The sequence below is a fragment of the Athene cunicularia genome (genome assembly GCF_003259725.1).
Source record: "Athene cunicularia isolate RWA chromosome 6 unlocalized genomic scaffold, athCun1 chr6_part1, whole genome shotgun sequence".
NCBI lineage: Eukaryota > Metazoa > Chordata > Aves > Strigiformes > Strigidae > Athene > Athene cunicularia.
In genome coordinates, this window is record NW_020799105.1 from 1,526,025 (window position 1) to 1,539,116 (window position 13,092).

Below are 13,092 nucleotides of genomic sequence, written 5' to 3' on the forward strand. Positions count from 1 at the left end.
CCCCCCCCCCCATAAGAGACTCCTTATTTTAATCTTCTCCCACGGTGACAAAAGATGAGGATTTCCACCCACTCCCCTTAAAGCTGTCATGAGCACAGCACAATTCACTGTTGAGACATATTTCCTAGCATTATTAGGATATGTTACAGATTATTTTTGAGAGTTCGAGAGTTCCTGCCCCTGGAAAATATGATCTTGTCTATTCCATGTTACCGTGAACTTTGTTTGTTTGTTGTAAAGGTTATTCATCTCATGGTCAGAAGCCTAAGAGGTATGCAGTTTATCATTCAACACAACATCATGCAGCTTAAAAACTATGACATTTTCAAAGGACACCTCATATAAACCAACAAAGAAAATTTCTCACTATTCACAGCACCTCTGCTTGATACAGAACTTCCATTGCATCTGCTTGCAGTTCTCATTCATCCTATTCTTAGTTGTTAGACAAGTTAAAGCAAATACTTCTTACAGACATATCAGGCACCATTTGTTAAAAATTTGTTTAAGATTCCTTAGATTAACTAAACAATAAAGTACTACCTGCAGGTTTTTTAATTATTGTTCTCTTTTTGGACAGCATGCAATGAGCTGCTGCAGATATACAGAACAATCAACTGATAAGCATAAAATGCAGTTCACATTAAGAAAACTAACTAATTATGATAACTTGCTACATAAATTGCTTTGTGACTTTCCCAGCCATCAATTTTAAACTCTAAATAAGCTTCTGGCTTGAAAATACAAGGACCTACCAACAGTGTCTGTAACAACAGAGAAGACTGAAATGATAATATAAACAGGTTAATTATCTTTCTGGAAGTAAGTTTTCATGCAAACCAATTTCCTTTTCCTTTTATGTCTGTGATATAAAGACAGCATGGCTTTTCATAATGAATGTGTATGGAGTTAAAAGCCTTCAAAAAAAAAGAAATGTTGGTATTAACATTTATCATTAAGAAGCATGTGTCAATTTTATAATTTTACTTCAGAAATTTTAAAGTATTATCTTAAAATTCTAGACCGAATTCTTGAAAGATCAATAGAATTATTAGTTCCAGATGAACCTGAGAATGTTAATTTCTAAAGTATGAGCAGGCTGAGCAAATAGAGGTAGAACAAGTAAATCCCCAGAGGATAGTTTGGGGCTTTCATGCATCACATAAATTATATTACTCCCTCTGGCTCTCCAAAAATTCTATCTTTTTCCTTCAACACCAAATTTTGAAAGTAGAATAGATGTTCTTTGACATCTACTGGATTGTAAATTCCAGCACAAATGGATGGCTAACTGATTGTTGTGCATTCTAAAGTACACTCTACCTTGACCTAGTGCATATCTCAATTCCTTCAAAGCTAGTAGTTGGATTTTATGTATGGTACACCCTAAAAATCAGTCAGAAGGCATTCCATATAGTCATACCAGTCATTACTGAAAATTTAATATGCCAAACACTCTGAGTACAGCAGCACAGTATAAAGATTATAGAAAACAAGCAGACAGATCAAATTGGAGTGTCTAAAAGATTATATGCCTACATGCTTTTGCTTGCTTAGGAATGGGAAAGTTTGGAAAGATCTTCATGCCAAAACGAATGTCCAGCACAATCCTATCAGACAAAAAGAGAAACTGAGAACAGAAGGAGCCTCTCTTTTCCTTTGTTCAAAAATGTTTTATAATATTACCTTCAGAGGGTTAATAGGAAGTTTAAAACTACTCTGTCCCTGGATTTCTGGCCATTGCTTCTGAACTCAGTTTAAGAGTTTCAAACTCAGATTAGACTGTTTCAAAAAATAAGAAAATGTGTCCATCAGTTGACTCAAGCATATTGGTAGAATAAATAAAAATTTAGGCACTCACCATTCAAATATAAAATGAGAAGATGTAATGTCTGTGCATACCAGAACACTTGGATAATTAACAAAATAGACACCAAAACAGGACAGTGGATTTGTTCAGGAAGTTCTTACAAGCCAGAATAGATTGGAACTATTAAACCTTGGCATAAATCCAAGCTAAGGGCTCGAAAAACTACTTACATAAATACAGGCTTAGTTTTTAATGGAAACTGCTTCTTCTTCCTTTTACCAGTAAGCTATGGGACAGACTTACCACTGGTTGTTCCCAGAAGCAAGAGTGCAAGAAAAGAAGTAATTTGTAAAATGTTACTGGAAACCAAATGGCTTTGGCAAATGAATAGGTTTTCAAGTAAATCAGGTAATAGACAATGTTATAAAATAACTGTTTATACAAAGGGCATCCAGCAATTTTTTAAATATGGAAAAACAGATTTTCATGATAGTCATGATTTAGTAATATTGCTTCTCAAGAGAGAGAATGATAAATTACTATTTTCCCCACCAACTGGAAAGCACTGTTCTTTTTAGAAGGCAATTTAGTTTGAATGCTTACACATAACAAAGGAACTTCCTTACCAAAGATGCCTTTAAGAGAAAGGAATATACAATCTGAGGGGGGTAGAGGATGGGAAGCTTTTTTCCACATATCAAGCAAATTATCCTTAAAATTACATTATTACAATTTTAAAATTTCTTTTTCCATCAGTTTCAACTATGTTGAGAACCAAAAGCTCTATTTCAAGATTTTATATGTATGCAGTTAATGAAGTGTCAATAAGGAGCAAAAAGGTACCACCAAGGTCAGGTCTCTCTAGACCATGTATTAATACCAATTCTAAAAAGAACCACAGAAAGGTCATGGTAATGGGTGACTCCGTTCTAAGGAGTGTCAAATGCCCCATATGCAGACTGGGCCCACTTCATAGGGAAGTCTGCTGCCTTCCTTGGAGCCTGGGTAAAGGACCTCACTGTAAAACTCCCCACTACAGTGAGACCTAAGGACTCTCTCTTAGTTTTTCGGAGAGGTAGCAACAATATTATCAGGAGAAGTCCTGTATCAATAAAGAGATATTTCAGGGCCTTGAGGAAACTGGTTAAGGGGTCAGGGGCACAAATAGTGCTCTCCTCCATCCTCTCAGTTGTAGGGATGGATGAGGATGATTACAGGAGAAGTCAGCAGATGAACTTGTGGCTCCAAGACTGATGTTAGCAGCAGGGTTTGGATCTTTCAATCATGGGTTGCTATACAGGATGCCAAATCTTTTATCATCAGATAGGATGCACCTGTCCCAGAGGGGAAAAGGGATCTTGGAGCAGGAGTTAGCTGGGCTTATTGAGAGAGCTTTAAACTAGATTTGAAGGGGGGAGGGGACAAAACTGGAACTCCCAGACATAAGCCCCAGGGTAGGTTACCAGAGTTTGTGGGCTGTTGTGCCAGCAATGACACTCACCCTGCCATCTCAGTGGAGGCAAGGGGTAGAGAAATGCAGAAAAACAGATCAGTAACCATGGTAACATCTGTGAAAGGTCAGGCTAGACTTAGAACCTCTAAATGCAAAAAGGTGCTGAGGACATCAGCCCATCTGAAGTGCATGTATACCAATGCACACAGCATGGGTAACAAACAGGAGGGGCTTGAAGCCATGATGCAGCAGGAAAATTGTGATGTAGTGGCTATCACAGAAACATGGTGGGATGTCTCTCATGAGTGGAGTGTGCCAGTTGATGGCTACAAACTCTTTAGGAGGGATAGACAAGGAAGGAGAGGTGGTGGGGGGTGCTGTATGTTAGGGACTGTTATGATTGCTTCGAACATAAGTATAGTGAAGACAGGGTGGGGCGTCTTTGTGTTAGAATCAGGGGGAAGGGCAACAGGGCAGATGTTGTAGTAGGAGTCTACTCTAGGCCACCCACCCAGGACAGAGAGGTGGATGAAATATTCTATGCGTACTTAGGAGAAATCTCACGATTGCTTGCCCTTGTTCTTGTGGGAGACTTTACCTTCCCAGACATCTGCTGGAAATACAACACGGCAAAGCAAGACCAGTCCTGGAGATTCCTGGAATATGTGGGAGAGAACTTCCTGACACAGCTGGTGAGTGAACTTACCAGAGAAGGTGCCCTGCTGGATCTCCTCTATGTGAACAGAGAAGGGCTGGTGGATGATGTGGTGGTTGGAGGCTGACTAGGGAAGAGCAATCATGAAATAATAGAGTTCTCTATTCTTAGAAAAGCCAGGAGAGGGGGGAGCAGAACTGATATCCTGGACTTCCAAAGGGCTGACTTTGACTTGTTTAGGCACCTGCTGGACAGAATCCCTTGGGAGATGGCCCTGAAGATCATAGGCGTCCAGGAAAGCTGGACACTCTTGAAGAAGGAAGCGTTAATGGCTCAGGAGCAGGCGGTCCCCAGGTGCTCTAAAAGAAGCTGATGCCAGAGAAGGCCACCCTGTCTGAACAGGGAGCTTTGGCTGGAACTCAAGGAGAAAAGGAGAGTTTACAGCCTTTGGAAGAAGGGGCTAGCCACTCATAGTGATTACAAAGATGCTGTGAGGCTATGCAGGGCAGAAATCAGGAAGTCTAAAGCCCAGCTAGAAATTAATCTGGCTTCAGCAATCAAGGATAACAAGAAATGTTTCTATAAGTACTTCAACAGCAAAAGAAAGACCAGGGAGACCCTCCATCCCCTGCTAGATGCAGGAGGAAATATGGTAACAAGTGATGAGGAAAAGGCTGAGGTGCTTAATGCCGTCTTTGCCTCTGTCTATAATAGCAAGACTAGTTGCACTGAGGGAATCCAGCCTCCTCACCCAGAAGACAGAAAATGGGAGAACAACCCCCCTGCAATCCAAGAGGAGACAGTCAGTGACCTGCTGCATCACACAGACACACACATATCTATGGCACCCGATGGGATACACCAGAGATTGCTGAAGAAGCTGGCTGGGGTGCTCACAAAGCCACTTTCCAGGATTTACCAGCAGTCCTGGTTGACCAGGGAGGTCCTGACAGATTGGAAATTGGCCAGTGTGACGCCCATATATAAGAAGGGTCAGAAGGATGATCCGGGAAATTACAGGCCTGTCAGCTTGACTTCGGTGCCCGGGAAGCTGATGGAGCAGCTCATCCTGAGCACCATCACACAACACATGCGGGACAACCAGATGCTCAGGCACAGTCAGCATGGGTTTATGAAAGGCAGGTCCTGCTTCACAAACCTGATCTCCTTCTATGACAGGGCAACCTGCTTATTGGATGAGGAAAGGGCTGTGGACGTTTTTTACCTTGACTTAAGCAAGGTCTTTGACACTGTTTCCTACAGCATTCTCCTGGTGAAACTGGCTGTTCACAGCTTGGATAGGCACACACATTGCTGGGTAAAAAACTGGCTGGATGGCCGGGCCCAAAGAGTTGTGGTGAAAGGAGTTAAATCCAGATGGCAGCCGGTCAACGAGTGTTGTCCCCCAGGGCTGGGTTTTGGGGCCACTCCTGTTTAACATCTTTATTGATGATCTAGACGAGGGGATTGAGTGCACCCTCAGTCAGTTTGCAGATGACACCAGGTTGGGTGGGAGTGTTGATCTGCTCGAGGGTAGGGAGGCTCTGCAGAGAGACCTGGACAGGCTGGAGCCATGGGCTGAGGCCAACTGTAGGAGTTTCAATCAGGCCAAATGCCAGGGGCTGCCCTTGAGCCACAACAACCCCCAGCAGTGCTACAGGCTTGGGGAGGAGTGGCTGGAGATTGGGGGTGTTGATTGACAGCCCAATGAACAGGAGCCAGCAGTGTGCCCAGGTGGCCAAGGCCAATGGCATCCTGGCTTGTGTCAGCAATAGCGTGGCCAGCAGGGACAGGGAAGGGATCTCACCCCTGTACTCAGCACTGGTGAGGCCGCACCTTAATTTCTGTGTTCAGTTTTGGGCCCCTCACTACAAAAAGGACATAGAGTTACTCGAACATGTCCAGAGAAGGGCTGCAAAGCTGGTGCAGGGTCTGGAGCACAGGTCGTACGAGGAGCGGCTGAGGGAACTGGGATTGTTTAGTCTGGAGAAGAGGAGGCTGAGGGGAGAGCTCATCGCCCTCTACAGCTACCTGAAAGGAGGTTGCAGAGAGCTGGGGATGAGCCTCTATAACCAAGTAATAAGCAATAGGACAAGAGGTAATGGCCTCGTTGCACCAGGGAAGGTTTAGACTAGATGTTAGGAAGCATTTCTTTACAGAACGGGTTGTTAGGCATTGGAGTGGGCTGCCCAGGAAGGTGGTGGAGTCCCCATCCCTGGAGGTGTCTAAGAGTGGGGTTGACATAGCACTGAGGGGTCTGGTGTAGTTGGGAACTGTCAGTGTTAGGTTAATGGTTGGACTGGATGATCCTCAAGGTCTTTTCCAACCTAGATCGTTCTGTGATTCTGTGAGACAAACCACTTAAGAAAAAATACATAAACAAACAAGATTTTTGGAGCAAGTTGCTACTAAAATGCACTACATTTCATTACTTTTCTGTATTGGGACCATGGCCATTTCTATTTAAAAAAAACAAAACAAAACTGGTTTTTGGGGTTTTTTTCTCTAAAGGTACACCTGGACAAGCAGAAACAAAGTTGGGGCCCATTTTATCTTGTTTCACCAGAAAATTTGAAAATTAAAACTACACGAACAACAGAACTTAAAATAAATGAAGCACATTGTACAACAATAGGACACATCTTTAAACTGACTTGTTTTACCCCAGTAAGTGAATTGCACAAATTTCACACAAGTAAACCACTGGTGTCTAAATCCATATAAAATGAAATACAAAATGTTAGTTTAACAAAGATCAAGGAATGCATTATGATCGTTTCTTTGGAATCAAAACAAAAATAAAGCTAGCTATAAAATTACCACGTTGGAAGACTTACCTAATGGGAGAGCAATTAGATCTCAAAGAATCAAGTCATATTTTTGTCAGGTCTCTAAAACTTGCATAGAAGGACAATACATTTTCTGATAAAAAATATGCATAGTGGGACCGAGTAAAGGTTCAACTTAGAAAAGTGGGTCTAAACAATGTAATTTAAGGGAAAAAAATTTCCTAAGACGGGGAGAAATTTTCTAAAACTTAAAAATGTGTATTCCATGTTATTATATATACACTCAAGAATCTTTACAGTGATTATTTTCTATTATTCTACGTTGATTCCGCACTGTCATATGCTCTTTCTGTGGGCTCTGAAAATGAGAAAGACTTTTACAATTCCCAAACACTGTCTGTAAAAAAAATGGAGTTAACCTAAAAAGACTAGATCCTGTCTGGAAATAATATACTGTATGCATAAAGATGAAGGCTATAAGATGCATGGTGCAACACATGTTTTTGCTCTCCCTGCAAAATTCATAGCTAAATAAAGAAATGTCCAAGTAAAATTTCTGACTGAAATCACAGTGAAAATATTCATCTTGCTTCTGCTTCCCCACCCAATCCCCGCAAAATCAATTTAAAGCTGTACCAAACCATTTGCCAGACTTTCAGATTCTGGTAAACAAGTTTCTCCAGGGACGAATAAAAGCACTCGCAAACTTACAGCATTTTTCTTTCCAGCTTGCATTGAGAGCTGCCAATATTTACATATGCAACAGTTGATTCAATCATTTTTTACAACACTGAAAGAATTCATGAAGGAAAAAAATTGAAGATATTCAGAACCTAAAATAGCATGTTTAAGTATTTAATTCCTTTCTTGGAGATTTTTCTATTGACTCCAATTAATCTTTTATGGGCTTGTGAACTTACAGATTTTTCTTTGTATAAAAGAAGTTGATTGAGTTAATGGGCCCTGCCAGCAGGTTGTTCCAAGCTTTATTTACAACACCTGGAATTTTTGAAAGTTTTCTTAATTATTTCCTTGTGAATATATCTTATATATACATATATATATATATATATATATGTATATATATATAAATACTTAATAGATCATGCTAACAAAATCTTTTTAGGGCCAATTTTACCCTTTTTTTGGATGACACTCTTTTCTCCATTCACTTTATTTATAACTGTGCTTAATCATCAATGAACTTTTTAGCACATGTTTAGCATGCAAAGCAGAATAGTTCTGGGAAGAGTAAAGACAGAAGTAATAAAGAATTATGTGAACAGCTAAGGGTAAAATGTTGATAATTTAAGGAATATAATTCTCCTTTTCAAAGTAAGAGAGTGGGCATTCCCAAGCCCTAGCAAAGACAGTGGTACTCTGAACCTGGTAAGCTCCAGCTCTAAATAGACACCCACATGGACACGTCTGCAAAGATGACTAGAGCCACACAATTGCTTTATTACAAGAGAGATCAATGCAGGCACACAACTTTTAATGCTGAATACTCCTGGCATTTCTTTCATCAAGACGGATTCCAAAATCAGCCATGAAGCCACACTTCTCATTCGCTATCATCTAAATAAATAAATCTGAGGATACCTGGCTTTTAATGGTACTTTTCATCTATTTTTATAGAACTTGGGCACTTACAACATTCTGTTATTCTACATATTGCCTTAGTAGACCCTATCCATTTAATCCAACACCAGAAATACAATCTCAAAGCAAATATGCTGGCCTAAAAATCAAAGCCACAATACATATCTTGGGAATTATGGGGGCAGTGGGTTGCGATTATTTTAATTTGTTTTTTTTTTTAACCTCTGAAGACCAGGTGTGTGCTCAAATTCAGGATTTTGGTCTGGTCCTTTCTCTTTAAAAAGTATCAGTTACCACATGAGCTCAGTGACAGAATGCAATGCACTACAGCACTTTCAGGGCATCTGATTTCCAGTGCACCATATCAATTTACACCAAGACCAGGATGTATTAGCTTCACACCCATCTTTAGCCCTGGCACAACGACAGTGATATAGGCTGTAACAAATCAAAGTCTAATCAGTTCCTTTCCTCATCCTTCCCACCTGTATCGTGGATCCTCATTCAGTTGCATTGCCTGCCTGATTCTTTCAGAAGGTTTCAAGTAACAAGGCATGCTACTAATGCTGCCTCAATCTTCTGCAGTGCTGCAGAATTTGAACACACAGTAAAACTAAGGTCCTATAAATTCATAAATGTAAAACTGACTTTGATTCTGGTATCCTATACAGAACCTGCCTCTGCACAAGTGATTTGCATGTGCAACATGGGCAATAAATAAGAGTTTTGTTGCTCTGGCTTAAAGCTGAAAAATGCTGCAAGCTTTATAAATTTCTCCCTTTTAGAACAAAGGTGAAATAGCTTGAAATTCACCCTTCCCAACTGCTTCAGATTTTCACCTGTTCACTGAACTTTTGCTCTACAGGTATGAAAAGGAATTAGAGAATTTGCCCATGGTGCTTTTTAAGTTCTAAGGATTGGTGAAAGAGGAAATTGAATGCTGATCTACCTTTAATGTTGAAAAACAAAGAAGAATCCCTTTTTAGTGCCATGAAAGTGTGTTAACATTTCAAAATTATAGCCCTAAATTTTTAAACTCTAAAAAAGCTCTCTCTCTGAAAATATTAGAAAGTTTACAAATTCTCTCCAAATTACCAATGCTGTATGTAATCATAGGAATATTGAAGTACTCTAATCTCTTTACATTTTTCTCTCATACATACAAAATATATCACTGAATATTATTATCTACCCATTTAATTGATTTCACAATAAACTGCCTTTAAATCCTATTTAATATGAGTTAAAATCTCTAGTCATGACAGATATGGTTTTCTCATCTAGTGCTTGAAAGGTACAGTTTTATCTGTAACACAACAATAGAGCAGGAACCAGTATGGAGAAGGCCTTACAGCAAAGCTTACCACATTGCAGCAGTTCATACCTCTGTGATTGGTAAGGTCCCTTGATCCCAAAGGCAGAGGTGTATAGTGTATCTCTGGAGAGGTGGAGGCAGCGTCACCAGAGGCCTGTGTGATAAAACAAATATTATCAGTACTCTGAGTGAAAGTCAGTACACAAAGAGGATGCACCTGAAGGATGAATGCTATAACGTGGTTACAAGTGCACAGAGTCACCAGCTGTGGAGGATTAATTTGTTTTTAAGACTGCCTGCAATCCTTCAACCTAGCTGTACTCACAAGAGTTAAGAATGATCTTAGGTATCATTACTAAAAGAATATTTTCATACAGCTCACAGCTTCAAAAAATTACCTTCTTTATGAGGAAAACTCTGGGCAATGTTAAAAATATTCTTCTTGGTGTGGCAGATTAATATTTACCCAAAGGAAATTATGACTAAGTCCACATGTAAGAAAGGAGTCAGAAAATAGAACACTGGGATAAATACCATACTTTTCAAAACCAAACTAAAAAATGATTCTGCCATTCCACTGTCCTGTGACCTAAATGAAGGAATCTCTTAAAAATTATATTGCCTATAATGCAAGAAAGCAGACAAGTATATAGATTTATTAATAATAAACACTAAAAACCCACACCAGAAGTCTAATACATTTGAAGAAGTAAGTACCAAGACAATTTGCTCAGAATCCTTAAAAGCAAAATGTTAAGGGAGAGGAAAGGAACCCAAATCTTTCCCCATCCTAAAAATTTCAAGATTCTATGATTCCAATTTTAAAAGATTAGACTGTGGAGCTATAGTTGTGATAAACTAATCTTCATCCAGTTGGATGTTTCATCTAAAGAAAAGAGCAATATAAAGCCAAGTCACATTTACCATCTTATTTTTTATAGAACAACAGTGTTGCACTGTTAAGAGGAGATACTAAAATAAATGATCTTGTTGCTGAATATTAGTCAATATCACAGTTTTTAAAATTAGTTAAAGTTAGATGGATTGATAACACGTTCAGGGATAGAGTTTGCTCTGGAGTGTTTACAATCCAGCCATTGCAACATACATAAAAAGATGATGGGTTTTAATGGAAGACACAAAGGACAGTGTTCACTAAAAGTTACAGGGTAATTTCTAATAGAAAAGAAATACAGAAGTTAAACTATTTCTTGAATCTCAGGATAATTTACAAGAGGGAGTCTTGAAAAAATAATTGCTATTTTCTATGCAATTGTTCCTTAATGATATATTGGTTTATAAACTGCAAAAGTCAATCAAAGGAATCTACCTCAATCTTACTTCTTAATTTATAATTAATCATATCCTCAAAATTTATAATTTTTAAAATTGAAATTAATTCAAAACCAGATTTACAATGTCTGGTTAAGATAAAAGTATAAAATAGGACTATAGTATTTTGGAGAAGAAAAAAACTTCAATACTAAATCAAATCTTAATTGCCTGACTAAACCTGAGAACAACAATCAGAAATTTATAGTAATGAAAATTAATCATGGTAATAGTTTGTTAAAGGCTGTAACTTAGAAATCTTCTGTCATAGCTGTTGAACTCTTAGATGATAGTATATTAAAATGTTAAGAGGTAAGTAACGGAGCAGATTAGTACACTAAGATTTTGTTCTGGTGACCAGCTATCAATTTCATCAAAACAAACGTCTATTTTAATAGAGATAGTTTTGCCTAAACAGCAAGGATGCTACTTATCAGATATGAATAAAACCCTAGAAAATCCTGCCTCTGCTGACTCACCAGTGATAATACACCCTTTTCAGGGTACCTCCTTTTCAGAGAGGTAATGCTATAGACACAACTCTCACCTTCAGCTAGAGTGAATACTTTGATTTTAGTGAACTTTAAACATGCAGCTCAATCTACGCTGGACTGGAAATCTTCCCTCTGAGGACCAATATGAACTGAGGGCACATAACATCTCAGAAGATGAGATAGATGCCCCTAACACCCAGCAATGTGACAACTGAAGAGAATTCCAAGAACAGGCATCCAAGAATAGTTCACAACTATTTGTTTTCTTTGGTCTGAGTTCTTCTTGTTAAGACAAGAATGTCACTAACTATTTAACATTAGACTTCATCCTGGTAAAACACTCCAAAAGATGGAGGAATAAGTGGTCTCAAACTGTACACTCTAGATGTTATCTGCCTATTCAAGTGTACTTATTTGGGACTCTGATAATAGTGAAGGATTCTCTTTGGTACTTTTAATCTCAATTTAGACTGCTGACAGCTTGATGATAGGTTTTCCTAAAATTACTGGAAGAGGCTTTGCTTTTTCAGCAATATACCACTGAGTGAGCAAAATTCAAGAGCTTCTAAAAAGGATATTGGATTGAAGGGGCAATTTAGCTTTATTTCCAATTTTAGGAAAAGCAAGAATGGGAAGGTTTGTTTATTGGTGTTTTGCTGTTATTTTATGTGCAGTATATAATTCCCTGTCAAATATAGAACAGTTTTCATTACCTTTTAGCTAAGTATTCTGTTGGAGCAACTTTAATTCTATGGAATATCATCCAGTTGTTTTGCACAAACACTAGCTGGAGTTCTGAATCACATTTCTGAGTAAGCCCGTGAACCAGCAGAAAAACAACTATTTGTTTTCCCCACCACATACTGACGTTTGACCCTAAGCTATTTTCCAAAGAGATTTGTATAGATTGTATTAGTCTTAATATTCATAGGAAGATTTTGATAGTGACAGTATTGACAAATGACACTTATGTCTTCAAGTGTTGGTGACATATGCATCAGAAGTTCTTGTTGCAGTGGAAAGTAACTACAAATACAAATTTGAGGGAAGCTGGTTAAAAAGGTAGCTTCAGTTTTATAGGAAGAGGTCAGTAAAGAAATTCTAACAGAATTATTACTGAAGAAACTTGTATTCTTGCAAGTGTAAAAGTCACCCAAGTTTTGCAGTATATCATAGAACAAGGTATAAAAGTTACAAGGCCAATAAAGGCAACACTACTCATAGCTTACACACATAACCAAACTCTTGCTAAATTGCAGTGTCTCTGTCTTCATATTAATTTGCAAGTTTTGTCCGAGAATTGTTGTACTTGATACTAAATAGACAAGACTATAAAAGAGTACCGTATTTTCAAACCATATTAATCAAAATTACACATACTGTAGAAACTGCAGGAGGAAAAAAACCCAAACAACTACAAAAAACCCAACCAAAAAACCCCTCCAAAACCTAAACTTTGAGTAATTTTAAGTGAAGCAATGGTTATTGCTTAGGCTATTTTAGGTTTTGTTGATGAGTAAGATATGGCTTGATATTAGGCTATATTGGCATTAATACCCGTTGATATTCCTCTATTTGTGTCACATAGCTTGTATTTGTAACCTAGTATTTCTCTACTAATATTTACCCTTATTTCTAAGGC

At 38.5% G+C, this 13,092-nt stretch overlaps 1 protein-coding gene across 1 annotated transcript in view; it reads right to left on the reverse strand.

Annotated features, from left to right (window-relative positions):
* Nucleotides 1-13,092, reverse strand: part of LRMDA (leucine rich melanocyte differentiation associated) — a 313,798-nt gene that overhangs the window by 100,710 nt on the left and 199,996 nt on the right. Inside the window, exon 5 of the mRNA XM_026851051.1 lies at nucleotides 9,694-9,778. Coding sequence (XP_026706852.1) covers nucleotides 9,694-9,778 — 85 coding nt within the window. The remainder of the gene's footprint in view (nucleotides 1-9,693; nucleotides 9,779-13,092) is intronic.